Below are 25,615 nucleotides of genomic sequence, written 5' to 3' on the forward strand. Positions count from 1 at the left end.
GACGCCGTGGAGGACGAGGAGCAGCGCTACGTCGCCAAGAAGGAGGGGCTGCTGACGTCCAAGCTGCTGCGAGGGCTCTTTGGGGGTGAGAATCAGTCAAAGCTATTAGAGGAGCAAGGGAAGGCGGATCATTGGTGGTTAATGCGGGTATTTGTGTTGTGGTTGGTGCTAGATGTGACGATGCGGTGCTTCGAGGAGGTGCCGGGCGACTCGATCTCCAAGGAGGCCTTCGTGTGCATCCTCGCGCTGTTCTACGAGTACGTGGCTACTCTGTCGTTGCAGTGGCGTGTTGAGGGGAGGAATGGCGGTCGCTGGCTGCGATAAGATGCTGATTTATTTGTTTGTTGTTGGGTTGTGCACGACACAGAGGCAATACGGAGGACCGGATCAGCTACATCTTCAACATGTACAACATCATTTTCACCGGGGAAAAGTACGTTGGTTGCAGTGGGTTCTTGAGGTGTGACAGGGTAGGTATCGTGGAGAACTGACGTTGGTGCGGGTAATTTTGGCAGCAACAATGGCGAGGGGTTCATTGCGGAGAAGGACTATCTGTACCTGTTGAACTACCTGGAGGAGTACATGTCGCTGCCCAAGCAGCTCTACGCCGCGTTTGAGGAGTGCATGATCCCAATGGCGGGGCTGCTGTCAAACTCGCAATTCGTCACGTGGGTGCGCCAGTATCCGGATGTCATGGAGGTGCGTGTTATATTATTGATTCTAAGCTGCTGTGCCTCGGCTCACCTAACCGTGGGAATGCTTGATATCGCTTCGTTTCCATAGTTTCTTGCTATTCATCTCCCTCCGTCTCCACTACCTGGAAGTCCCGTTGGATCGGTTCGCATGAGTGACGAATTTTTGTCCAGTTCGTACGTTGTGTGCTGCTTTCGCTGGTGCGCTGTTAGGTTTTCTACTAACGTTTGAGATGCGCTGCTTGCAGAGACCCTTTGAACAACAGTCCGTCTTGCAGGAACGACCCCAACAGGAATCCATTCCGCTCGTTTGACTTCATTGGCGGCGAAGACAGCGGCGACGAGGACTCGGACGGGCTGTACGACTCCGACCAAATCACGGAGATGGAGATGTCTCAAAGCTCATTTCGCGATAGCTCCGCGTCATTGAACGGCCACGACGAACTGACGAGCATCTTAAAGGAGGCAGGCGCAGTGGTTCAGGACGAGTCCGGCGAGCGCTCGAGTGATATCAGCGTCAGCAGCCAACGTGTTGATGGAGCACCGTTGCCCGTATCTGCTCGGGACCCATTCTACCCGCCTGACGACCCGGCAGCTTCTACTCGGCGAGGTCAAGGGCGGTCGGGGGCATCACGTGCACGCGGCGTCCAGAAGATGGGGAGATACATGGGCAAAGCAGTGGGCGGTGGCATTTCAAGAGTTGGAAACGTTGGCCGCAGCATTCTTCACGTCGGCAAGTCACAGGGCTACAACCAGCATCACATTGGCGACCACCCCAACGATGACCCAGCAGCAGTCGAGCTCCTGTCTGCGGGTTACTCGTTCTCGTCGGAGTCTCAGAGTACGAAGAAGTATGTCTGCGGCTACCTGCACAAGATCAGCGACAGCAAGTGGGGCAAGAAGCGATCGTGGCACCGAAGGTGGTTCGTGCTTGACCGCCAGCGCGGCGTGCTCTCGTACTACCGGCACAACCCGGCCAACCACATGCCAACTTCATCAGCGTCTCATGGCAATATCGTTCACATGGCGGACTCTCCTGTCCCGGCCGGGAAAGGCACAGCTGCGGCTTCCGGCGGCCAAGCTACTGAGACGCAGAGGCAGTCATTTGGCTCGCAGGCTTCAGTGCCATCACCTCCAGGCAGCACCACAGGTGAAAACGATACCAGAGGCAGTGAGAGCACTGGAGCACCAGCCGTTGAAGCAAAGGAAGCGGAGTCGGCTATCCGTAGCGCAACAACTATCGAGGAGCCGGTCATCCCTGGTAAACAGCAGGACCAAGATCACGACCCGCAACAAACTCTGCTGTACCTGAACGAGTCTCATCCCTGGTATCGCGGCGCGCTGGACCTCAACATGGACAACGTGTCGCTGCTGTTTGAGAAGACGCTGGCGAGGAATGCACCTACGCGCTACTTCTTTCAGGTCTCGACGTTGTCGCTGCACGACATCGACTCGAAGCGCGGCGTTCAATACAAGGTGCGATCATGGTGGAATTCTCTGCATGTAGTTGTGGGTGTGCGAGTCTGACAAGAATCACTTGTGGCATGCTTCTTTGCCATCTACTGCAGTTGTGCGCGGACACGGAGACGGACTTTGATCTGTGGACGTCTGCGATAGCGGAGGCGATCAACAGGAAGGACTCGCAGAATGGGAAGGCGAACAGCGGCGCGCCGGTACTCTCGCATCAGCAGCTCTACCGGCAGCGTCTGCTTCAGAAGCAAATGGAGGAGGAGCAAGCAGCGAAGGAACGAGAAGCAGAGGCTGCTAACGAAGCAGCGGCTGATAGTGGACACGAGTCGCCACCCCCAACGCTCGGACGGGTTTCTCCAGCTCACCATGGCAACGCTGGCGATGGAGAGACCAACGAGGGGTCGAACGCTGCGGCATCACAGCCGCATCCGAAGCGCAAGATTCCGCCTCGCATCGTGACGCAGTTCTCGTTGGGGCCTGACAGCGGAATGCCGACCGATTCGTGCTGGCACCTCCACGTTCACGTGGATGGGACCAAGCAGTGCCTCATTGTTGGCTTCATGCTCAACATTGTGGCCATTCGATGTCTCGCCAGCGAGCACGTGCTGTGGAAGGTGGCCGTCTGCATCGCCGTGACGTGTATGTTTGTGTTTAGCGTGTACAACCCAAGGTCACTGGTACATCGTCCGCGTCAAGCAAGTTTTGGAGCCTACTCGGACGTGAACGGGGGTATCGATAATGCTCTGCTGGGTACCGACATCGCGCAGTGCAGCGATCCAGAGAGATGCTGCTTGCACAAGATTTCAAGCCCGACGGTCCTGGATCGAGGAGACTGCGACGACAACAAGCGTGTGGAAGGATCGAGTGATGCGCCTCGCCGACGACCCAGCGCCGCTGGCAGTCGACGGCTCGCGAAGCTCCCTATGGGCAGCACCATGACGCAGTGTGAGATGCAAACAAGCGGACGGTCTAGCAACGTGGAGCACTCGTGGACGACAACCCGAGCTGAAACATTTTCAGTTCGAAGCGCTGAGTACAAGAGGTCTCGAAAGAAAGAGGTACGGACTCGAAGCTTTTTGTGTATGACTGCGCTTGTACGGTTGCTAACTTCTCGTGTTTGCTGGCCTGTCCGCAGCCCTCTAGCGCTGCGCTGTTCGAGTTTCTTGGAGCTGACTTGGTTCGAACCGACAGCAAGTTGGACCTGATCTCCCAGCGCGTCGAGTTTCCGCCCGAACACGAGAACAGTCGACTCTTCATCATCAACGCTCAGGTAGAGTACAGTCTTCACTTGCCACGATGGAGCGAGGGAACTATGGTTCTCATGTGAATGTTGTTGTATCTCTCTCGCTGCTGCAGCTCCCGTCATACGGGCCGAGCATGTGGGGCGATGGCTCCTACGACGGTCCAGGCTACAGCTTGGCTCTCTACTGGAAGATCCCAGACGAAATCTCCGAGGTTAGTTTGACGTCAAGCTGAGTCCTCCGTTGACCACGAGAGACTAACTAGTCCATTGTATACAGGAGTTGAAGAACCCCACAACGACAACGCTCAAGCTGTTCAAGCGGTTCTTAGAGGCCGGTGACGACACGTCGCTGACGGATCGCTTCAAGGTCATCGCGCAGGTGACGAACCAGGACGAGTGCGGCATCACGGGCGTGGCCAAGAAGCTGCTGGTGAGCCACAACGCGACGCCCGTGCTGACGCGGCCGCAGCACCGCATCTACCACTTCCGCGACGGCAGCACCGAGATCGTCGTGGACGTGCACGCGTTCTCGTACATCGCTCGGCGCGGCATCCACTCGCTCATCGACAAGACGTCCAAGCTCGTGATCGACGTGGCCTTCGTGATCCAGGGCGAGACCGAGGAGGAGCTGCCCGAGCGGGTGCTCGGCTGCTGCCGCCTCGACCGCGTCAACGTGCAGAAGGCCGTGGATCTGCCGTGCTGAGCGTCTGGACGCCACAAGACGCACGTGTACATTAACGACGTCTGCAGTCGGCACAGTAAGACGAGGTCATCAAAGACACCACACCGTGCGACTGCATTGTCTAGCAGTACTTTTGCCAGGTCACAGCTCCAGAGGAAGCAAGACCTAAAATCTCAATGGCAATCTCCTACCGTTCCGAGTTTGATGTAATGGACGCAATAATAGTGTTGGAGGTGGAAAGGTCAGTATTCCTTGGTTATGCATCAATTACTTGGATATATCAGCCCCGAAAGATGGTTAATTGAAAGGGAATCATCACTCCTTCTCCTCCTGCTCGAACGTGCATCAACTGCCTACTCTAGGATGTGGATGGGAATGCTCGGAGTAAAATTCTCAACAACCAGGGCTACTACCCCCCGGATTCAGAAACTCTAGTCTGAAAATAAAAGGTTGGATCATCATTGCATTCCCGGTCGATCGGTACACACACACGCAAGCGCACAAGGCTCTTGTAGCTGTCTTAAGGTTCTTGTCGGAATCGCCGCCAAAGCGGAAATGGTGAACGGGGAGCTCAACAGCGAGTCGGTTCGCCCGCTCCAGTCATTATCTGTAAAGGCGTCAGCCAATGAGAACGAAGAAAATGTCAATCGGTTGCATACTGAACACAAGTTATTGTATCGTACTTAAGAAGAGCCATCAGATAGTTTTCATTGGCCAGTCAGTCGCAACGTTTTCAACCAATTGGCATTTTGTGCTGGAATGTTGTGAATGTGCTACAGTCACACCTCTATAAATGACACCCAGTTCGCTCGGTCTAATACGCTGTTTCAGTTAAAGAATTGATCAGATAAAGAAATGGCTACACTTCTAATCGCTACATTTTCATATGTTAGGTGCACAGTACAAGGGCTTTCTTTACCTGGTACCCCTCCAGCATTTTCGTACTCTTGTTTTGTTTCGTCTTCACACAGACAGAACTTAACCAATAACGGTAGGCGCGGTATTGTCTGTTCCTACTCCTTCTTCTCATTGGTATTAGCAGAATCGCATCCCCTCAGGTTGTACGTGAGTTTCAATACAGTGAGGTTATGGGAATATTTGTTGTCCCGATATCCTGCCACCATGCCTGCAGTTTTATCTTTTGCTTGGTATCTACTGCATAGCCCTAGTTGTCTCGACATCATAATATTTTAGTTTTTCGTAAAATATTTGTGTACGCTGCGCTGATTGTAAAATACTGTGGCTAGCTTATTTATCAGTATTTACAAGGCTTGCAGTTACTGCAAACTCTTTGTTCCAACTTAGCATCCCAAATACTATTTCTCTCTTCGCTCGATTTGTTGTGGCGGGAGTAGTGGTAGCAATGGCATACGTGGGAGAGGCAGGCAAGTGATTGAGAAAAATATATCAGTTTGGATCTATTACTACGGCGTCCATTTAGAGGGTTGAGGCGCCAACAATGGCGACCATTTAGAGAATAAAGAGGTTTTTGATCAGTTATAGAACACCTATAGTGAAATCCATATAATCCCGTTTGCAGTCGAGGAATCCTAACCAGATAGGGAACACATAGTCAGTTAGAGGGGTTCATTTAGGGAGGTGTCACTGTATTACAGTAGCCTGCTTGCGTCGGGTCGGGTCACTGTCATGGTATCATCAAGGACTGCTAGCAGATCCTACTCATCCTAGCTTGAACGCGAAGGCTATCAAGTTGAACACGGCAATTAGTAGCGGGTAGAGTTCGTCAGCTGTGATCTACTTTCGGCTTTGTGAGTTGACGTTCAAGTGCAAGTTGAGGATGCCATCCTGCATGTTAACATTGCATGTTTGTACGAAGAGTTACTGAGTGAGTTGTGTAGGCTAGCTAGAAGAAAACTAGTTAGGGAAACACGTCTAATTCAATCAGATCTCAATTTACCTGTTCAAGAACAACTAGTGCTGACTGCAACGTCGACGGCATCTTGCCCGAGTGCTTCAGCTACTACTACCCTCTGCTCAAGTGCTACCATACCCATAGCGTGACGACGCTATTGTGACAGTCACAATGTGATCAGGTGGGGCTTGTCACTAGAAACAGAAGATTGTGCCGTCGCCAACAAACTGCGTCTATGATATACCGGAAGCAAGCCAACCTGTTCTTGATGATCCGAGCACATCAGCAGCATCAGCGCTTAATGCTGCTCGCTTGAAGCATGTACACTTCATTTCGCTCTACCGACAGCAATCTAACTCTGGTGATACTACGAGTGCCATGGCGTTGCTCCGATGCGGAAGAGCTATCGCGACAAAGGTCACCAGATTCCAAGGCTTAAACTGCTCTACCCGCTTCCCAGCGTTCGACACGGCATCAATCGTGCCGCCTCGTGGTGCTCTCGTCAAACCAAGCATCTCCAACTCGCCGTTCCAGACCAGTCCATTCAGCTCCACGCGTAAGGTCCAGTGGGGCGAGGCAGCATGGCAGGAACATCTTGACAAGCTGAACGAGGCTCTATTGGCGAAATCGATGTGCAGCGGGTGATATTTATGAGCTGTTACTTTAGCACTATTCGGCTGTTGCCCTCCTACAGCCCCTGTTCACCTGTCATGAGCCCTGTTCTGCTGTTGCTTTCTGTTTAACCTGCTACTTTCTTCATGGATTTCTCCTGAGATGTGTGTGGACTGTGGATTACAGACCCCAGCAATAAATCTTACTCCGAGTTGTGGGGGCAGGCCCATTCGCAGGAATGCTCGGCAATGGTTTCCGCCTCTGGAAATTCCGGGCGGCCCTAATTTGCGAGTACAGTAGGGGTTTCTTCGGCTACGTGCCCTTGCAATCGCTCACTACCTTCTGCTACATGAATTTACTTAAGTACAGCGCTATTGTTTTACTTCTGTATCCTACGGATCCTCAATAGCAAAGAGCAGTCCATTTGCAAGTTACTAGCTATGGGAGTAGCCGATGTACGTGCTTTGGATGAAGCGGTTTTGAATTATCGAAGCGAATCGCAGCTTAAGCCCGCAACTGGCGTTTAATCTAAAATACTACGTAGTATTTGTTGGAAACAACAGCAGACCAGGGTCCTTGACAGGTCAGTAGGAGCTGTCCGGTACCAACAGCTCGACAGTGCTGGAACAACAGGTATTAATTATTTTCCATGTGCAGCAAGGTGTCATGGAACGCGATCAAGGCGGTATACCAGCCGTTGCTCATCGAGGACTCGTCCCAGTTCCATTTGGCAGAGGTTGGTCGCGTACACGTCCGACGTATGCTTGATGCACTTGACGCTCTTGACGCGGGACTAGGGGATATTTTCTCGTCGGAGTTGGCCGAGGCACGTGTAAGCAAGTCCGTCAAAGAAGTACTACGCTGCACCTTGTTGTCGTGTCAAGAAGCAGACCTGACCCTGAAAGCGGAGGCGCACTTGGGGTCGATGAATGTTGCCGTCCGAGGCAGAGCAGACTACCTGGTAGCTCGAGGTGACTCCACCTTGATGGTCGTCGAGGTCAAGAAAGAGGAAAATCTCCTGCGTCAGGGAAAGGCTCAGGCTCTCCTTATGCTCGACATTACCTTCACGAACAACCCGGCATATGCCCGTCACGTATTCGGGATTGCTTCAGACTTCTCCACTTGGTTGTTTTTCAAGCGGACACCGGACGGAATTTACCACACTAGTGACACCATTGCCAAGAAGACCCGCGATCAAGATGCTGAGCGCGTGGTCCGCCGTCTTTGCAAGATGCTTCAGAGCTAGGATTGAATGACGTAAGGAGAAGTCGATATCGTGAAATTCACGTATTTGGCCATCACAGAAACGTTTTGTCTTCTTGGCGCTCATAATCCAGAGCTATGTACATGTATACCGGCGTCTAAGTGACTCGTGAGGTCATGATTGTTCTCTCGCCTTCGCCCGTTTCATTGCTCGGTCGACCAGCAGATTCTCGATCATCTCGTTGCTCATGGAAATATTCGCAGACGTCGCGCTGAGCACGAAATCGGTCAGCGCAGTGGTTCTAGCGTCTGTCCGTAGCTTCCGGTTCGACAAGTGCGGTGTGATGATGTAGCAGGTCATAACACGCGTTGCAGCCTCATCCTGCTCCATTGGGGTCTCCGTGATATGGGGCTTAATCAGCACGTACCCCTTCTCCAGATAGTGGACGCCGTTGGCCGGCTTCTTCTCGAACTCGAGCGGCTTGATGTGCGCGTGCCACACGATGACAATGCGTCGTTCCTCCACATGCCGCTTCAGAATCTGCTGCACGTAGAATGTGGCAGTCGTGCGTGTCTTGACGTCCTTCATCTCCAGTCCAAACTTCTCCACAATGGTGTTGTTAGGTCCATTCTCGTGTGCGCAGTGGCCCTTGTAGTTATGCCACCGCCTCCACCACGCGTCACCGGTCGACCTCATATCGAACGGCATGATCTTGTTGTCGAACAGCTCCATGTACTTGCCGTTGACGCTGTCACGCAGTAGCGGCTCCTTCGTCGGGAGTTGCGTCCGCCCAGGGTAATGCTCATCGAACACCGCCTCCACCTCTCGGTACGACGCCTCCACCCCAGTCGATAGCTCCTCGAAGATCTTCTGGTTCTCCTCCGTGTTGTAGCCCTGCGGCACCTCGATGCGACTCGTGTGCTTGCTCACCTCCGAGTACGTCGACTCTTGCAGCGCCAGCCTCTTCTGCAGCAGCTTCTCGATGCTCTTGGCCACTTGAACCTGACTCTTGTACATCATTTTGAGGTGGATATTCTCCCTCTCGACCCTCAGCCGCCGCTCCAACTGGTGGGCACAGATCTGCTCCCACACGGCCGACATGCCGCTGCCCCCGGAGGTGCGCGGCACTAGCTGTCGTGGCCGCTTTACACTTTTGGAGCCTTCTTCGTTGCCCTGCATGCTCTGCAACTGTTCGAGCGTCAGCTCCAGGTCCTTCACCTCCTTCCTCAGACACGCGAGCTCGAAGCGCCGCTCGTTGCGCGCCTTGTTCGGGTCATAGTTGAGCTTCTTCTTCTTCGTGGCACGGGACGTCTTGGGCTGCTTCTTGGACTTGGACTTGGAGCTGGAGCTGGAAGCCGCCGGCACGATCGTGGTGGTCTTTTGGACGGGTAAAGTGCTGCTCTCTAACTGTAGTTGTGGTAGTGTTGCGTCTGTTGGAGCAATTTGGGATAGAGGCACAATGGTCTCGTCGTCCTCGTCCAGCGCCTCCAAGAGCAGCTCCGGGTCGGGGATCGAGGCTCGAGGGGACGGCAGCACGGCCGCAGAGGAGCCAAGAGTGCGAGGCGTCAGCTGGGGCCCGTCGGCGGCGTCCAGAGACTCGTCCAGGAAGGCCAGCGCCGCCGCGAGCGACACACTGCACTCGTGCTCTAAGAACGACATGGTGCTGCCCAAGTGTCAGAAGAACAGCAATGGACAAACAGTCGGATGAGTCGTCAAAAATAGATCGACTTGGGATTTGTATGCAATAGTGTATCCAAGTGCAACGTCTGACTAGCTATTTCGTCTACAGCACAGCGATCGTCCAGCCGCTATGGCTACCTCTTCTGGTGGTTGACGTAGCGCAGAGCGAGAAGTCCCAGTAGTCGGTAGAGCGCAATGAAGCCCATAGTGAAGCCGAAGTCCTCCCAGATCTCGCTGTGCTTCACGTTGAAGACGACCTCCAGGTACTCTTGCACCGTCATGTTGTCGGGCAGCGAAGGGGGCAGCCCCGTCAGAGTCTGGCAGCCAATGCTGGAGCCATCGCCATCGCTCGGACAGTCTCCGAACACGATGGACGCCGCGATCCCAAGCGCGTATCTGTGCGGTGTGATGCGGTACAGCCACGCGTAGCCCTGCGGGATCGAGCCTCCGGGCGGGTTGAAGCCGTTGAAGGTCAGGAAGATCATCTGCAGCTCACCTGCGCCACCTCCACGGACGGCATCAAGTACGACATGAGCTGGCCGAAGTAGGCCTGCCAGAGCACATGCAGCGACAGGTGGAACCAGTACGCGAAGAAGCTCGCGGCGCCCGTGAACCCGACCATCGGGTAGAACGGCACCATGAACAGCAGCGTGCCGAAGAAGACGTACGGGATCTCGACGACGGTGGAGCCGACGAAGTACCAGAGCGCATTATAGCACTGCGATGAGCGCTCACGGTAGAACGCCAATCGATCAGTGGAAGATATTGGGACAACGCTTATGAACCCCACGAAACCAATGAAGCCCGTCGTGCAGAACAGCATCCCCATGCCCGAATTGATCCCCGCGTACGAGCTGTACTCCGCGCTAATGTACGTGACCCCGAAGATCAATCCTAGCATCAACATGAGGCAGAATCGCGTCAGGTTGTACGACGCCGTGCGCCAGTACATGTTGAAAAATCGATGCAGCAGGAACTTCGCCTGAGTCAACTCCGTCGCAGCGCGTTTGTCGCCATATTCCAGCGGAGGCATTAACGGCGATGGATATGATACTCCCTCACGGTCGAGATTCAACTGCAGCAGCTCGAAGTGCCTGCTAGTCTGGAAGATCCTCACAAAGTCTGTCGTGTCACCGTTGCTGTTGCCGACTCCAGCTCCGATGACCTCCAGCATCCACGTGGCTGGATTGTAGTTGTCCTTGAGCTTGGCCACACCGTCAATCGACTCGAAGTACGCGATCATTTCGCTCGCATTGTTGCCCAGGTCGCCCGCGAAGACCGTCTCACCCCCGCGCTTCAGCAGTAGCAAGCTGTCGAATACGCTGAAGACCTCGGGCGAGGGCTGGTGGATCGTGCACACCACGGTGCGCCCAGTGTCCGCCACTTTGCGTACGCCGTCCATAATGAGCTTAGCGGAGCTTGCGTTCAGTCCGCTTGTGGGTTCATCCAGGAACAAAACGCTGGGCTGCGCTGCTAGCTCAACGCCAATTGTGAGCCGCTTCATCTGCTCGACGGAGCTACCGCGGATGATCTGGTCGGTGATCGCGTGCAGGTTCAACAGGTCCAGACATTCGTTCACTGAGTCGTGCTTGTAGCTGCTCGGTACATTGACACCCTGGCGCAAGAACGCACTAAAAGTCAGGGCTTCGCGAATTGTCGCCGACTCGGAGTGGATGTCCATTTGCTCGCAGTAGCCTGTGGCTCGTTGAATGGCCAAGGCGGTCGCCGGATGGCCATTTAGCAGGATCTGACCTCGAATTTTGCCTCCCGTCTTGCGTCCAGCTATAACGTCCATCAGTGTAGTCTTCCCTGCTCCCGACGAGCCCATGAGCGCCGTAATAGTCCCAGGCAACGCGTAGCCACTGACGTTTTTGAGCAAGTCGATGGTGTCTTTGGGGTTAATTGGGTCTGGAACCGAGTACCAGAGATCCTTGAGCGCTACGGTGACGGGGATGAAGAGCTGTTCCCTGTCGGGGCCGACGGCCAGCAGGATATCATCTTTACCCGGCGCGCTGCGTGGGGTATGGATAAGGCCATAGTCATCGGTGGGCTCAGTAGATTTATCTACTGTGACCATTACGTTCACGGGGCTCTCGAAGCGGTGATACTCCAGTGCGATGTACGAAAGCACCATGAAGCAGAAGTACGCAGCTATCCTGAAAGCGATGCCGTACCACAACCAGAACTTCTCCGTTGGTATCTCGAACGTGGTTAGCGAGTACTCGCCCATGGTCATGCCGTAGCTCATGCAGTAGTCAACACCGTCGAAGACGCAGGTATCGAAGCTTGCAGTGGTGTATTGATTGACCGCGAGCGCGCGAACGCTCCACGACATGGGGTTAAGCCAGTACAGCCATAGCAGGTAGACCGGGATCTTCGTGATGACAAAGCCGCCGAACACGATAAACAAGAGGATGGAGACGAGCGAGATCGGGTTCGCCACGTTCAAGTCGGGCGAAGCGCACGAGAGGAAGAAGAACCACGCCGCGAAGGTCAAGTTTGCCAAGAAGATCACCAGCTCAAACAGCACGAAAATCTCCGGAGTCGATGCACAGCCGCACATCCAGTACACGATCGAGCCGAACACGAGAGTCTCAGCGATAGCCAACGGAAGCTGACTGACTGAGTTGGACAGCACGAACGACGTGGTCCGGAAGAAGTTGGCCCGACGCTGCTTGTAGAATACCTCTCGAGCAGCCATGAACACCGGGATCTGAGTGAGCTGACCAACCGACGTGAACAATACCGTGTTGAAGAGGACGCCCATAACCAGTTGAGCGTTTGTAGCCTCAAGCTGGTAGAACAAACTCGAGTACAACAGCGCCATCAAGATCACCATGATGGAGCGGCCGACGAGGAAGGCAGTATCGCGTCGGGTGAGCTTGATCTACCGCTGTACGACGGCGATAGTGCTGCTCCAGAGGTTTGGTGGAATTCGGGGACGTGGTCAATGTGTTGCGCGCTCGGGTGGACGGGGCTGCGGAGCTCCCCAATTATACGCTCATAGATGGCTGAGCGCGTGAAGGCATCGGCGTACTCGCTGCCCGTACGAGGGACGTTGCTGGATGGAATCAAATTTGCTTCGTACTGCGCCTGCTTGTCGGTGCCGAGATCGAGCAGGAAATCAGCGACATCTCGGGATGGGGGGCACTTGAAGCCCAAGCTCTCGAAGTACCCCAATGCTTCCTGGCGTGGGCCATGGTAAACTATGTGGCCTTCGTTCAGAATCACCACATCGTCAAACAGCGCGAACACCTCAGGCGAAGGCTGCAGCAGAGAAATCACCACCGTCTTGGAAAAGCCCTTGGCGATTCTGCGCTGTGTCGAGATGATGTCGAAAGTGGCGGCACTGTCCAGGCCCGTGCTACACAAACTGCGGCAGTCGCTCTTGCAACTCGTTGGCTGGTGCTCCATTGTACGTCACATCGCCCTCCATAGTCACGTTCTTCTCGACCGGGAACCTACCACTGAGCAGCTTCAAGAGGGACGACTTGCCCGATCCAGGCTGACCAAGCACCAACGTGATCGTACCCGGTTTGAAGATACCGCTGGCGTTCTTGAGGATGCTTTTCTTGATCGTGTGCTTCGTGGCGCCCAAGCCTCGGATTGCTTTGGCGACTTCGTTGGGGAGTGTGGGGAGTTCCGCTTTGGTGTTGGCCTCGTCCTTGACCACGATATCAATTGAAATGGACACGTCGTCAAAGCGGACCTCCATCTGCGGAAATGCCCTCCCTGGGGCATCTTCCACGCAAGAAGCTGCTGGGTTGTGCGGAGCTTGCAGGATGTGAACCATGGACGCGTTGCTTCTCCTTGTTGTATTCAGCTCGTTGAGAGCGTCCAGAAAGTAAGGGTTTCACGTCTCAATGGCCCGGAGACAATAGCCTTGGTGTTGCTGGAAGCTGCAAATTGGAGAATGAGCTGGCTGTCATGCCCTGACGGCCGAGTAGCTCAAGGTGACGCGAGGAGTCTGGAAAGTCATCTCAGCCCCAGCGAGACGTCGTCGGTGGGTGGCGGGTACCGATGCAAAACGCCCAACCATGCGCACGTACGCTAACATCATATCTTTGCTGCTCAAACGGAAGTAACGGCGGAATGCAGCGCCTTGCTCGACCAACGAGGCAATTAGACCAAAGCAAGCTGCAACCATCCACCTCTGAACGAAGTCGGAATGCTGGTTTCCCGCCTCGAGGAACAACACGTGCCTCGGATCCACGTGAAATCATTATACTATAGGTAGCCTATATTCGAGCAGTGCGCTTCCATCCTTGGCTATGGTGTCATTTTTTTTCACGTTGCCGGACTGAGCTGCGTCACCCGAGAGTATGCACAGGCAACAGCAAGGAGTTTACTGCTTCAGCTCCGTGGTCCAAATGAGCGGGTGCGATGCGATGACCTCTACCTGCTCGCTAGCGTCGTCCACGTGGTTCGAGCTGCTGATGAGCCCTCCAAAGCCCGTCTCCATGCCGGGGCTCAGATTCCACTTCAGCCCCGTCGTCGTCACCTCCTTGCACGCCCCCGCCACGGGGATCAGTCCGCACGTCCGCGTCTCGAAGTGGAAGTTGGGCGAGATCACGTGCCTCACATTGGGCGCCAGCAGCCTGGCCGTGGTCTCGCTGGAGAGCATCACCATCTGCTGGAACTTGTCCTTCCACCGGAAGAGCGCGTTGACGTTCTGCATCTCCTGGTCGAAGCGGCCGCCCATGGCGCCGAAGATCATGACGGAGAACCGGTCGCTCGAGTCGTCGGCCTCCTGCAGCTGGTGGATGAGCTGCAGACACTTGTCCAGGTCGTTGGTGTTCTGGTCCGGGTCCTGCAGCACCTGCGTCCCCTTGGCGCTGAAGTACTCGCGCACGTCGGCGCGCAGCGAGTCCAGGTCGCCCTTGATGTAGTGCGGCGCCACGAGGTGCTGCGCCTCGAGCGCCACGCCGCGGTCGTACAGGCGGTTGGCGCCGCCGTCCGCGCACACCGTGAGCTGCGCGTGGCTCCAGAGGTTCCAGAAGAGCTCCGAGCTGTGCAGCCCCACGCCGCCGGCGGTGACGCGCCACGAGTCGTGCGCCGCGTTCAGCAGCAGCACCGCCAGACGCGGCACCTTCTGCGGCTCCGACCAGAACGCGTTCGAGTGCTGCTGCGTGAGCACAGCGGGCTGCGTCATAACCAAGCGACTGCGACTACAGCGGCGGCGCAAGAGGAGCTCAAGGTGGGGCCGGCGAGGGTGGTGGATGCCATAGATATTCGTACTTAGACGGAAAATATAGCCACCTCGGCTTCAACGTGGGAGCGATCCTTCGTCGGAGAAAGATCATCCATTCCCCGATCGGCGCCTCAAGGCCTCAAGCTCCAAGCGACTTCTTCTGTGAGGATGACCATCAAGCTGTACGCGAACCTGATCAGCCAGCCGAGCCGCGCGGCCGAGTGGGTCATGCGCCTCAAGCACCTGGAGCACGAGCTCGTGGCGACGGACTTCGGCAGCCCCACGTTCTCGTCGCCCGAGTTCCTGGCGCTCAACCCGAACGGGCTCATCCCCGTGCTGCAGGACGGGGACTTCTCGATCTTCGAGGGCAACGCCATCCTGGTCTACCTGGCCGAGAAGTTCAACTGGACCGACCTGTACCCGGCCGACGTGCAGGCGCACGCCAAGGTGAACCAGTACCTGCACTGGCACCACACAAACGCGCGCCACGTCACGTCCAAGGTGCTGGTGCCGCTCATGCACACCAAGCAGAACGTCGCCACGCCCGAGGAGGCCGTGATGGTCAAGGACACCCCGGCGCTGCTCGCCAAGCTGGCGAAGCTCATGGAGAAGTTCCTGGTCAAGGACTTCGTGGCCGAGTCGAACCACCCCACGGTCGCCGACTTTGCGGCCTACTGCGAGCTCGTGCAGATCGAGCTCATGGGCATCTTCGACTTCTCCCCGTACCCCAAGTTCGCGGCCTGGATGAAGCGCATGAAGACGCTGCCGTTCCACGACGAGATGCACGCCACGCTGGACACGTTCCTGGCCAGCTCCGGGCTCAAGACCAAGGCCAGCTCGTAAGGAGGGGAAGCGTCGAAGGAGACAGCCCCAAGGCTGCCTCATCCAGTTGAGTTGTTTTGAACCAATTACACCACAGTTGACGTAAGAAATTCCATGGCCCTCGTCTTCATTTATCTGTTGGTACTCGCTGCGACGACCGCATACGAGTAGCCCCGCTCAAGCTGAAGCGTGATGCATGAGCAAACGCCATGACGTGAGGGATAGCGTGGGTTTCTGCTAAAACGTTGGCTGCAGGTTCTAGCAGAGACCGTCACTCCAAGTTGAAGTCGATCTGATAATTTTGCTGCCTTGAGCACCAACTCAAACTCAAAGCCGAGGAAGGCTTCTCCCCTAACACTAGCACAGCGCAAGCTCTACTCAACTCAACTCCGCTGGCTGTGGGGAGCGAGGAGGAGGTGCCATAGGGCAAGGCAACTTCAACATTTGCCATGGAGAGCCCTACACTCACCTCACTGCGGCGACTAAGGTTCAGTGTTCCCTGCGATGGGTACAGGCGGAGTCCCTCCCCGATTGGCCAAAACAACATAAAGCTTCTCCCATTGGTCAAAACGCCCGCCTCCGTACTCTTCTTCAAAGAGAACAATCAGACCTGAAACGGGCCGCGGGGCGGCAGACGGCAAGTCGCAGCGCGCGCAGCTAGCTATCCTCCTCGCTCTCCACAGCCAGCGCCCGACCGGCCAGTCAGCGGCGTCCACTCCGACTGCCACCAGGTGAGCGCGCTCGCTGCACGCAGTGTCCTCCGCTTTGGTCTCACGTGCGTCTATTTCCGACCCTTTTAGCGCTATTTCGTGGCCTAATCCTGACCTTGAAGCCAGGCTTCGTGTACCCTAAAACCAGCCACCCCAGCATTTGATATTTTATTCCCGCGGTGAACAGACCAAGAAGAAGAAGAAGAAGAAGAAGAAGGAGAAGAAGAAGAAGGAGAAGAAGAAGAAGGAAGGAGGAGAACGATGCAGTTCTTCAAGCAGCTGACGGACCCGGCGCTCAAGCGGCTTTACAAGTTCGTGCTCAAGCGCATGATCGGGCGCTTCCTGGCGGCGGACGAGCTGGACCTGGACCAGCTGGACGTGCACCTGCGCTCGGGGCGCCTGGAGCTCTGCGACCTGCTGCTGGACGCCGACGTGCTGAACGCGGAGCTGTGCGAGGCGCAGGGGCTGCCCTTCAGGGTCAAGAAGGGCTACCTGGGCTCCGTGCGCGTGGCCATCTCGTACGCCAACATCATGAGCGAGAGCTGCCTCGTGGAGATCGACGACATCGAGGTCATCCTCGTGCCGCTGGACCAGGACGAGGCGGCGCAGTCCAGGCACAGCAGCTGCACAGGGGCAGAAGCTGCTGACACTGGGGAGACGACAACAGAGGAGGATGGACAGGGGGAGAGCAAGACCAAAGAGCAGCAGAAGAAGAAACCCATGACGCCCGAGCCCGTGGACGAGATCTCGCAGGAAGGACTCGACTTTGTGGCCAGTTGGATCGAGCAAGTCACGTCCAAGATCAAGATTACGCTGTCCAATATCTGTCTGAGGCTCGAGACGGGCGAGCAGCACAATGGGCGAGATGTGGCGCTGCTGTGCAAGCTGCAGTGGGCGCAGTTCACGGACGAATCGGCACCCGAGGTGCAGAGCGTCTACGGACGAAGTAGTCTGGACCACCCGGCAGGTATGTACGGCTCCCAGACAATGGGTGGAGGCATGCAGTCCATGGCGGCGAGTACGTTGTTCGGTATTTCGCAGAAGGGTATCAAGTTCAAGGGCATCAGCATGGACTTGCACTTGAGCAGTGAGGAGAAGGGCGAAGAAGACCGGTGGACGGAGCGGCGACGCACGGAATACAGCGACATGGTGCTGCACCCGTTCCTGGCGAGTGATCCGAACAAGCAATGCTACATTCAGGTGAAATTATCCCATTACGACGCATTAGAGGCGCCCGCGATGGATGCAGATGTGTTCTTCCACTCGATTCGGATCGTGTTGCAGCCACAGTATTTCCCGGAGTTGGGGACGCTCGTTGACGCGTTCTCGGCAGACCCGGCCAAGCTGAACGCCCATTATTTCGAGGACCGCTATACGTCGGCGGCGATGTTCAAGTCTATTTGCGACGATCGGCCTGCGTGGATGAATGCTAGTGATGATGGCGAGGCTGATGAAGACGGTGGGGCACTGAATTTGTCGTTTAGGGAGTTTCAACGCATTGAGCAGCTGCTGCTGCAGTATCGGCAGACGCAGGACGAGCTGCAAAAGGCACAACGACGGAAGAACTCGATTGAAGCGGATACGATGCCTACAGACAGTCCATTTATCAAGGGTCGGAAATTGTCCGCCGCGGAGAGTGTTGAAAGCATTGGATTATCGGATTTGGAAGACGAAGATGACGGATTTTTCGAGTGTGAAACGGGACTGGCCAGCTCCATTGCGCCGGGTGCATCGCTTGAGAGCTCAAGTATGATGGGCCAATCGATGTATGCGTCGGCGCGGTATGATTTCGACGAGAATGAGTCAGAGGACAAGCGGAGTCAGTTGTCCTGGTCCACAACGGCAGCTCAAAACCGAGCGGCGCGCCGTGTGCAGTCCCGGGTGAAAGTGCATCTGCTGGAGTGCGAGTGTGTTCTTCTGTACGATGACCTTCCTGACGATGAAGAAGATGAAGAAGGGGACGAGGACTCATTGTTGAGTGAACAGGAGGACGAAGCTTCCATGACAGACAGCCGTTTTCTCCGCGCCCCTGTCAGACCAACGAAACCTCTGCCGTCGGTAGACGGTCTTGAACGGTTGGTGCTCTCGTTCAAGGACATAATTTTCTCAAGCTTGGCGTATTCGCAGTACTCGCAGCTTGCGTTCACGATCGGGAAATTTACGATTACGGAGAAAACGTTACCCCGAATGTCGCTCGACGCGGAGGAAGACGAAGCAGCGATGCTGTCTACGTGCGTATTGAAATTTGCCGACACGTCTCCCGTTTCAGGCCGAAGAGTGAGTTTGTCAGCAAATCTGTCGGCTCAGTTACGTATCGATTTCGAACCTAAACCGGAGGACGGCACCCCAGCAGCAATCTCTTCGCTTGGGGTACGAGTGAACGTCCAACCTGTTCTCGTCGAATGGGATATGTACTTGCTGGATAGGGCGCATCGCCTTTTAGCTCTGTTGGAAGAAGACCCAGCAGCAAAATCGAAGGCGGGATCGAAATCGGCTGCAGCGACCGATGCTCAGGAGTTTGGGAAAACATTTGACATGGCAACGGAGTGCGTACAGGTGACATTACGGTTTCCGATGGTTAACAGCGATCTGATTCGCTTCGGCCCGTCGTCGAAGCGGGGTTTGTGTGAAGATAGACTCTTGCTGACTGTAGAGGGCGTGAAAGTGGTGTCATATTCCCCGCGCCCCGATGGCGATGGTGACGAAGCTGCCGAAGCAGGCGCGCCAATGCCTCCTCAGTACAGGAAGGGGGTCTCGTTGCCGTGGTTCGCAGAATTTGATGCCTCGTTCGACAATGCAAAAGTGTCACTGCTGACTCCAGAAAATGGCAACCAGCGAAACTCGCGCTTGGAAAAGGCTGTTCTCATTACTGCATGCAGTGACGAGCGCTCTGCAGAGGTGTGCACACTTCGTTTACGCCTTCAAACTCCTTCACGGGAAGAGATGAAAAATGCTATTGCGAGCAAGCAGAATCTATCTCAAGATGCTAGCCAAAGCCCCGATGGGGCGTCCGTTGGGAGCTCACCCGACGATGTTAGTGGTGAGGACAATGATGGTGGTAGGGTGGGGTTGAACGGCTGGAATCTGGATGCGTTGGGGCGCACCGAGTCGTACGAGAGCGCGGCATCAGCGGCCTCGCTGTATTCGGTTGAAATTGGTCTTCCCCGTGCCAACGCAGTTTTATTTAAGTCGTCGTTGGATCGATTGATGGTGCTCTTTGACGCGCTTTTGATGATCAATCCTATCGATGTCGACAGCTACAACCAGATGCTCGCTGCAGCTGCGCTTCGAAAACGATTGATGCCCAGCTACATGAGCTTGAACCTCACATTGGGTGAAGGTACCGTTCGTATTTGCGACTATGTTTCGTTGCCTGCAGTGCCGTCGGCTCCAACGGCTGCGGCTGTTGCTGACGTGTACGGAATCGAAGATAAGACACCAGAACAGCCCGAGTTGGAAAAAGTTCTGTTCACGTATCATTTCGCGTTTCAGACTCTGAAGATCTTCCAGGTTTCTCAGTGGATGGGGCAGTTGGTGTCACGTGTTCACGTGCTAGCCCAAAACATGACGTTGCTGGAAGAAGATGGTCGCACTAACGCTGTTGTGCCCATCATCTACAGAACACCTTTCGGCGTGTCGAACGCTCCGATCTTTTTCATGGGTGTTGATATTGCTGATCAGACGAACGAGATGCGCGAAATGAAAGTGGAGCTCCATCTTTCGCACCTCAGTCTGCGGTATGACGTTCGGTCGAAATGGCTATTTCAAATGCTGGATATGGTGCTGATGGAATATCCCGTCCCGATTATCCCACTCGACTCGGCGGGCATGTCCGATGAGGAAAGTACACAGGTTTTCAACAGAATCAAGGGTGGAGGCGACTACGATGCCGTGCCGCTGGCTACTGCACCGAAGACTGTGTTCACAAAGCTATTTGTCAACTTCTACGACGTGCTCGTGGATTATGCGCCGTTGACGCTGACATCACGCGTGATTCTCGTGCTTGGCAAGGTCAATGTGTCCTCGAATGTGGTCACGGGTGCCGTCATGCAGGGATACAAAATTTCGATGGGCGACTTGGAGCTCTTTTTGACGCAGTCGCGCGCTGGCTACGAAGAGATCGATGAGGTTCTGTTAGGCAACGAGCTCTTCCTTCGTGGCAACTCCAATACATCGAAAAAGAAGGTGCTTCAATTTGCGGATACGTATGCTGGACGAGGGGGCGGTGGCAGTCTCGACGCGGAATATCCGTCGCTGCTGACGTTCTTGGAGAAGTTTGGCTTCCTGCAAATTGTCACGATGGATTTTGTGGATGTTTTCCTGCGTGTGCAGGTGCCACCGTCAGCACTTGAGGTGGCATCTTCATCGCGTGGCCAGCTCGAAGAAAAGGCGTCAGCTTCGTCAGCGTCACCAGAGCTGTCAGTGGAATTGAATCTGGGCACGGCCAACATTTATGCGTGCTTTGATTCCTTCAACACCTTGATTGAGTTGTTGTCGGTGTGGACAGACCAGCTTGCCATCGAACAGGAACCGCGCGACACCACTGCGTATGTTGGGTTGGATGGAGTGAATGATCCATCCAGTGTTTCTGTTGTCACGAATTTGAGCCCGGCTCCCGCCAGTGCCATGCGATCTATTGGTATAGCATCTTCTGAACAGCCAAGTGTGCAAGGAGCAGGTGATTTCTCTAGCACGAGCAGTGTCCGAAGCGAGCGGCTTTCCATAGGCGACAGTGACGTTGGAGGGGGGTCCGGTCGAGGTTTCATAAACATCCTTGAACAGATCGATGAGGACGCTTTTGGTGGTGGGAAGAAGATTTTCCCCGGGAAAACTGTTGCCACCGATACGGAAGCCCGGTTGCTGCGCACGCGGTTGGATTCGATTCAAAAGGAGAAGGACCGCATTGTCTATGGACTTGAGCACGACGACCAACTCTCAGCGTCGGAATTGCGACGGCGGTATCAGCAAGAAGAACGGCGGAAATCTGCTAAACCTGTGCGTATTAATGAGCTGGTGATTGAAGACTATTACTCGGATACGCGGTCCTTTGATGGGGAGGCAGATGAATCTGCTGGAGCGTTCCTGATGGAGCCCGCGACAGACCACGACCAAACTCATGCAGCCGTGGCTTCTCAAGACCCCTGGTTTTCATCTGGTGCAGCAGAGTCTCCGACCGGGTCCCTACGAATGGGATCTTCTCCCGAGAAAGCAGCAGTGCTTTACAACGAGCAAGCAGCACGGTGGCTTGCACCGGATGGAACCATGAGCGACACAGGCGAAGGAGAAGGCGCGGCCTTCAGTGAAGCGTCTGGCGAAGATTTCCCCTTGTTTGAGCCTGTTGAAGAGAAGGCACCAGTTCCTTCGTCTGCTCAAACCACGATTGCACCAGTTAGTCCGGCGCGGGTGGATGCAAACTACAACAGCAGCGACGTTGAGGACGAAGACGAAGAGGATGACTTCGACGCAAACCATTTCCCCATGGGGGCGTTCCCTGCTGCATCGAAGAATTGGTGGGGCATGCAAAACCGACCAGATGAAGTAGAGCTGAGCGACCTCCAAACCGAGGAGACGGCATCATCATTTTCGCACCGAATGGACTTTTTGGAGGACAGGAGCGTGACGCATATGCCTTCGAGTGAGGCAGGCGTGGAAGCAGCAGGTGATGCTAACGGCAACGATATGTTTCCAAATGCGATGTCCATGTCAATTATTGACGCTGGCGAGGACGAGGGCATGGAGGTCGAGCTGGACTTTGCTCTTGACAACGATCTTCAGTCGCGCTTCAACCAGTTGCTGGACTTGGAATCCAACAGTGGCCGTGATGTCGATGAGGTGGACGACGACGACGACGACGACGACGACGACGATACCAGCGACGTAGACCAGAGGCAGCAAGTGTACCAGCAATTGCGACGAAATCCTTCCGTGTCGTCGTCCCCGCGTGCGATTCCGACTCGACAAGCGTCCTTTTCCTCGGCTAGCAGTCACCCGGGTGCTCCCTCGTCATCGTTTGGGGTGCCAACGGTCTCTCCGCCCGACCAGCCAACGGCGCGATGGTTCTACGATGACCAGAGGTCCGATGACGGTGGCCCTCCAATGACTGGCCCGCCGTCGCGGATTTACCCTCACCATGTCGAGATCCCGATCGGTGGCTCGGCGACATCGCTCTCGTTCGGTGAAAAGGAATGCAAAGATGCCATTCGATCTATCGCGAGGGAAAACGCAGTACGCAAAGTGGATGCGACCGCACCGATCGTTGTGCAGCACGTGCTTCTGCGTAACTTTAACATTTGCATGCGCTTCTTCGGTGGGTGCGACTGGACGCGTGATGCAAGTGAAGCTGTAAGGCTTCACCATCCGAAGGACGAGAGTGCGCAAGGGAAGCAGCAGCCGGACAGTGCCACTGCCAAGAAGGAAAAACTGTTGGATGCCCTTCTGGATAACTACGTTCCGTCGGATGGAGGCGACCTGTTTGGAAACGATAGCAGCTCGTCTCTTTTTACCAGTGCGAAGAGTGCACCCACCACTTCCTTCATGAAGCGTGACCCAGCAACAAGGACAACGCGGGCCGCGTCAAGTGACAGCCTGCCTGCTTCTCGGAAGCGCTCCTTGAAGAAAAGTGGACGGAAGACGGAGGAAATGCTCGAGTTGGTGGTTACTCGGATTCAGCTGCGCTTGGACATGTTTAACGAGGCTGAGACGCAATCGCTGGCGTCCCACACGGTGCTTGCGCTGGGCGATGTGGAGCTACTAGACTACATTTCGACATCGCAGATCCGCAAGATCGTGTGCTACTGGAAGTCGGAGGCGACTCATCCACGCGAAAGCGGAAGCTCCATGGTCCGGCTGCAGTTGATAACGGTGCGGCCCGGACCCAATTTGTGCGAGGAGCACCGGCTAAAGGCTCGGATATTACCCCTGCGCATCAACTTGGACCAGGAGGTTGTCAAGTTCTTGCGGCAGTTCGTCCCTGTCGAGGAGGCACCAGCGCCGAAGAAGCGCCCAGCACGGCGGCAGGTCGGCCCGATCCCGGATGACACGGACGATGAAGTGGAGATAACGATGCACGAGGGCGGAATGGAGATGAAGCCGCTCGGGGACAGTGCTCCAGCTGCAAGTCTCAATGCGTGGTTCTTCCAGAGCATCGACATCAAGCCGTGCAAGATCAAGATCGACTACCGACCTAACCACGTCGACTACGCTGCGCTGCGTGCCGGTGACTACCTGGAGGTGATCAACCTGTTCGTGCTCGAGGGAATGGAGCTGGTGCTTCGTCGCGTGCAGATGAGCGGGCTGGATGGGTGGGCTGCCTTGGGTGAGAACGTTCTCGTGTCGTGGGTGCAGGACATTTCGCGGCATCAGATCCACAAGTGCGTGGCGAGTGTATCCATGCCGCCTCTGCGCCCGTTCGTGAACATTGGCGCTGGTGCTGCCGACTTGATCCTGCTTCCGATGGAGCACTACGGTCGGGACAGGAGACTTGTGCGTGGTATCAAGAAGGGTGCGTCGAGCTTCCTCAAGTCGGTGACGATCGAGACGCTGAACACGGCTTCCAAGGTGGCCCAGGGCACGCAGGCGCTGCTGGAGCACGCAGACGACGTGGTGTCGTCGTCGTCCGCGCTGCGCCGCAAGCAGCTCAAGTACCGCCAGGCTGGCAGTCGCATCGCGCGCAACTCGCGGCGCATGGGAGGCGGCGGCATCCGCAACGCTCAGGACGCGGGCGGAGGCATCGGTGGGCGCCAGTACCTGGCGCAGCAACCGGCGAGCGCCGCGGAGGGCTTCGGCCAGGCGTACGACTCGCTGGCGCGCGAGCTGCACGTGGCCGCCAAGACCATCGTGGCCGTGCCGCTCGTCGAGTACAAGAAGACGGGCTCGCAGGGCTACGTGCGCTCGGTCATCCGCGCGGTGCCCGTGGCGGTGCTGCGCCCCATGATCGGCGCCTCCGAGGCCGTGGCAAAGGCGCTCATCGGCGTGCGCAACGCCGTGGACCCGGAGCTCAAGGAGGACATCGAGAACAAGTTCAAGGACTTCCGGGCGATCTGAGAGCTCGTATCCTACCTACCTACTTATCTACCTTACTACACAGAGGACGATGGCCATCGTCTCCAATTTATCAAACGTTAAATATAATCGCCATTGCTTAGCAACGCTGTGGACGTGCAGTGAGCAAAGTAGACCATGGAGCTCGTCCGTCCACATGTGCGAGTAAGTTAGCCCACACCACCTGCACATGGGGCCATGGAGAACCCACCTGCTCAAGTAATGCCGCTGGTCGACGTTGAAGTGGGCGGACAGCCTTTGCACTGACGCAGATTCTACCGGCACTGAGATGACCGCTCTACTACGTGCATGCAAAGCCTTTGGTTTACCGGACGCCGGACGATGGATATTCGGCACCTAGGGCCCCGCCTCGAGCACCGCCAGGTGCCCCCGGAGTTCGTCACGCCGCACCGCAAATTGTCAACCGAGTCATGACTCAGGACGGACGAGTGACTGTTTCTGGGCTTGTCGACCGCGCTCGCTCGGGCGCATGGTCACGGCACCACAGAGCTGATCCCGCCTCGCCCCGGCGCTGATTTGTGGCCAGACGCGGCGCTAACGCCATGTGTGTTCGAAGCGCTCCTTCCTTCCCACTCGCTGGGCGCTGTCGTTTTGCCAGCCGCCCCGCGTCGCGCAGTCGCAAGGTGTCCGTCCGATCGGCCTCAAGCTCTTCATGCATTGCCGACTGACTGCACGCACGCGCAATGGGCTTGGGGCTGTTGAGCAAGCGCGGAGATCTCTGTAGATAGGACTGCAGCCCTGTTTGGGGGCTGCACCTGGCAGCTACACTGCACCAGGGTCGCCATTATATTGTCTATATCGGTCGTCCACTCGGCTATGTCCGAAAGAAAGTCCGACTTTATAACGGCTGAAAAGGCTGGATCCCAGTATACCCCCACTTGTGGCGACGCGAGTTTTCCCCCTCTCGATCGGCAAGGAGCCGGTAGAGGCCCCTTGTCTGGGCGCTGACTCCTTTCGCTCGAGCCATTTGGCGTCATTGGCGATCAGGGCTGGAAGGCCAATCTGTCGACCTAGTCGTAGCGCAGCGATCGTAGAGCACACGGGGCGCCTACCTAGCAGGTAAGCAGGGAAGGAAGGAAAGCAGGCAGCCATGAGGACCGTCGCCGACGTGTCCACGGTGTCCACGGACGACCTGGTCAACAGCCTGCTCAACTCCGTCACGTCGACCACCAGCTCCCCCTCAACGTCGACCTCGACGACTACTAACGACTCGACGGACTCGGCGACGTCGGCCCCGTCCTCCGCCACCTCGTCCGCGTCTGCATCCGCGTCGGCCTCGGCGTCTCGCAGCGCGTCCTCCTCTTCCTCTAACGACGCGCAGGCCTCGACCCCCTTCACGGAGACGCCTTCTACCGAGACGAAGGCCACCGAGACG

General features: G+C 56.0%; 6 protein-coding genes across 6 annotated transcripts; 4 read left to right on the forward strand and 2 right to left on the reverse strand.

The window, feature by feature from the left end:
• Positions 1–513: 513 nt before the first annotated feature.
• On the forward strand, positions 514–4,108 carry PHYSODRAFT_528193 (hypothetical protein; the record flags this gene model as incomplete). The annotated part of the gene is made up of 10 exons (XM_009538952.1): positions 514–699; positions 784–823; positions 943–1,221; positions 1,303–1,730; positions 1,962–2,168; positions 2,261–2,512; positions 2,597–3,220; positions 3,298–3,432; positions 3,519–3,617; positions 3,683–4,108. Coding segments are annotated over 10 exons (2,676 nt in total), but the record flags the coding sequence as incomplete, so codon positions are not given.
• A 3,113-nt stretch (positions 4,109–7,221) lies between these two features.
• Positions 7,222–7,818, forward strand: PHYSODRAFT_340737 (hypothetical protein; the record flags this gene model as incomplete). The annotated part of the gene is made up of 1 exon (XM_009538953.1): positions 7,222–7,818. One exon carries the CDS (start codon positions 7,222–7,224, stop codon positions 7,816–7,818), a length of 597 nt encoding a protein of 198 aa, XP_009537248.1.
• Positions 7,819–7,950: 132 nt separating this feature from the next.
• On the reverse strand, positions 7,951–13,249 carry PHYSODRAFT_340738 (hypothetical protein; the record flags this gene model as incomplete). The annotated part of the gene is made up of 6 exons (XM_009538954.1): positions 7,951–9,153; positions 9,235–9,439; positions 9,595–9,887; positions 9,953–12,343; positions 12,400–12,774; positions 12,827–13,249. The coding sequence occupies 6 exons, from the start codon at positions 13,247–13,249 to the stop codon at positions 7,951–7,953; spliced, it is 4,890 nt and encodes a 1,629-aa protein (XP_009537249.1).
• Positions 13,250–13,674: 425 nt separating this feature from the next.
• Positions 13,675–14,608, reverse strand: PHYSODRAFT_565547 (hypothetical protein; the record flags this gene model as incomplete). The annotated part of the gene is made up of 1 exon (XM_009538955.1): positions 13,675–14,608. The coding sequence occupies one exon, from the start codon at positions 14,606–14,608 to the stop codon at positions 13,802–13,804; it is 807 nt and encodes a 268-aa protein (XP_009537250.1). The 3' UTR covers positions 13,675–13,801.
• A 166-nt stretch (positions 14,609–14,774) lies between these two features.
• PHYSODRAFT_288935 (hypothetical protein) lies at positions 14,775–15,573 on the forward strand. The gene has a single exon (XM_009538956.1). The coding sequence runs from the start codon at positions 14,816–14,818 to the stop codon at positions 15,488–15,490; it is 675 nt and encodes a 224-aa protein (XP_009537251.1). The 5' UTR covers positions 14,775–14,815; the 3' UTR covers positions 15,491–15,573.
• An 867-nt stretch (positions 15,574–16,440) lies between these two features.
• PHYSODRAFT_528832 (hypothetical protein) lies at positions 16,441–24,222 on the forward strand (the record flags this gene model as incomplete). Its single annotated transcript, XM_009538957.1, has 2 exons — positions 16,441–21,567; positions 21,910–24,222. 2 exons carry the CDS (start codon positions 16,441–16,443, stop codon positions 24,220–24,222), a joined length of 7,440 nt encoding a protein of 2,479 aa, XP_009537252.1.
• Positions 24,223–25,615: the final 1,393 nt, after the last annotated feature.

Source organism: Phytophthora sojae, assembly GCF_000149755.1.
Source record: "Phytophthora sojae unplaced genomic scaffold PHYSOscaffold_12, whole genome shotgun sequence".
Classification (NCBI taxonomy): Eukaryota; Oomycota; class Peronosporomycetes; order Peronosporales; family Peronosporaceae; genus Phytophthora; species Phytophthora sojae.

Excerpts from the sequence above, each read along its gene's own strand:
- PHYSODRAFT_288935 (XM_009538956.1), top strand. The coding sequence starts at position 14,816 with ATGACCATCAAGCTGTACGCGAACCTGATCAGCCAGCCGAGCCGCGCG.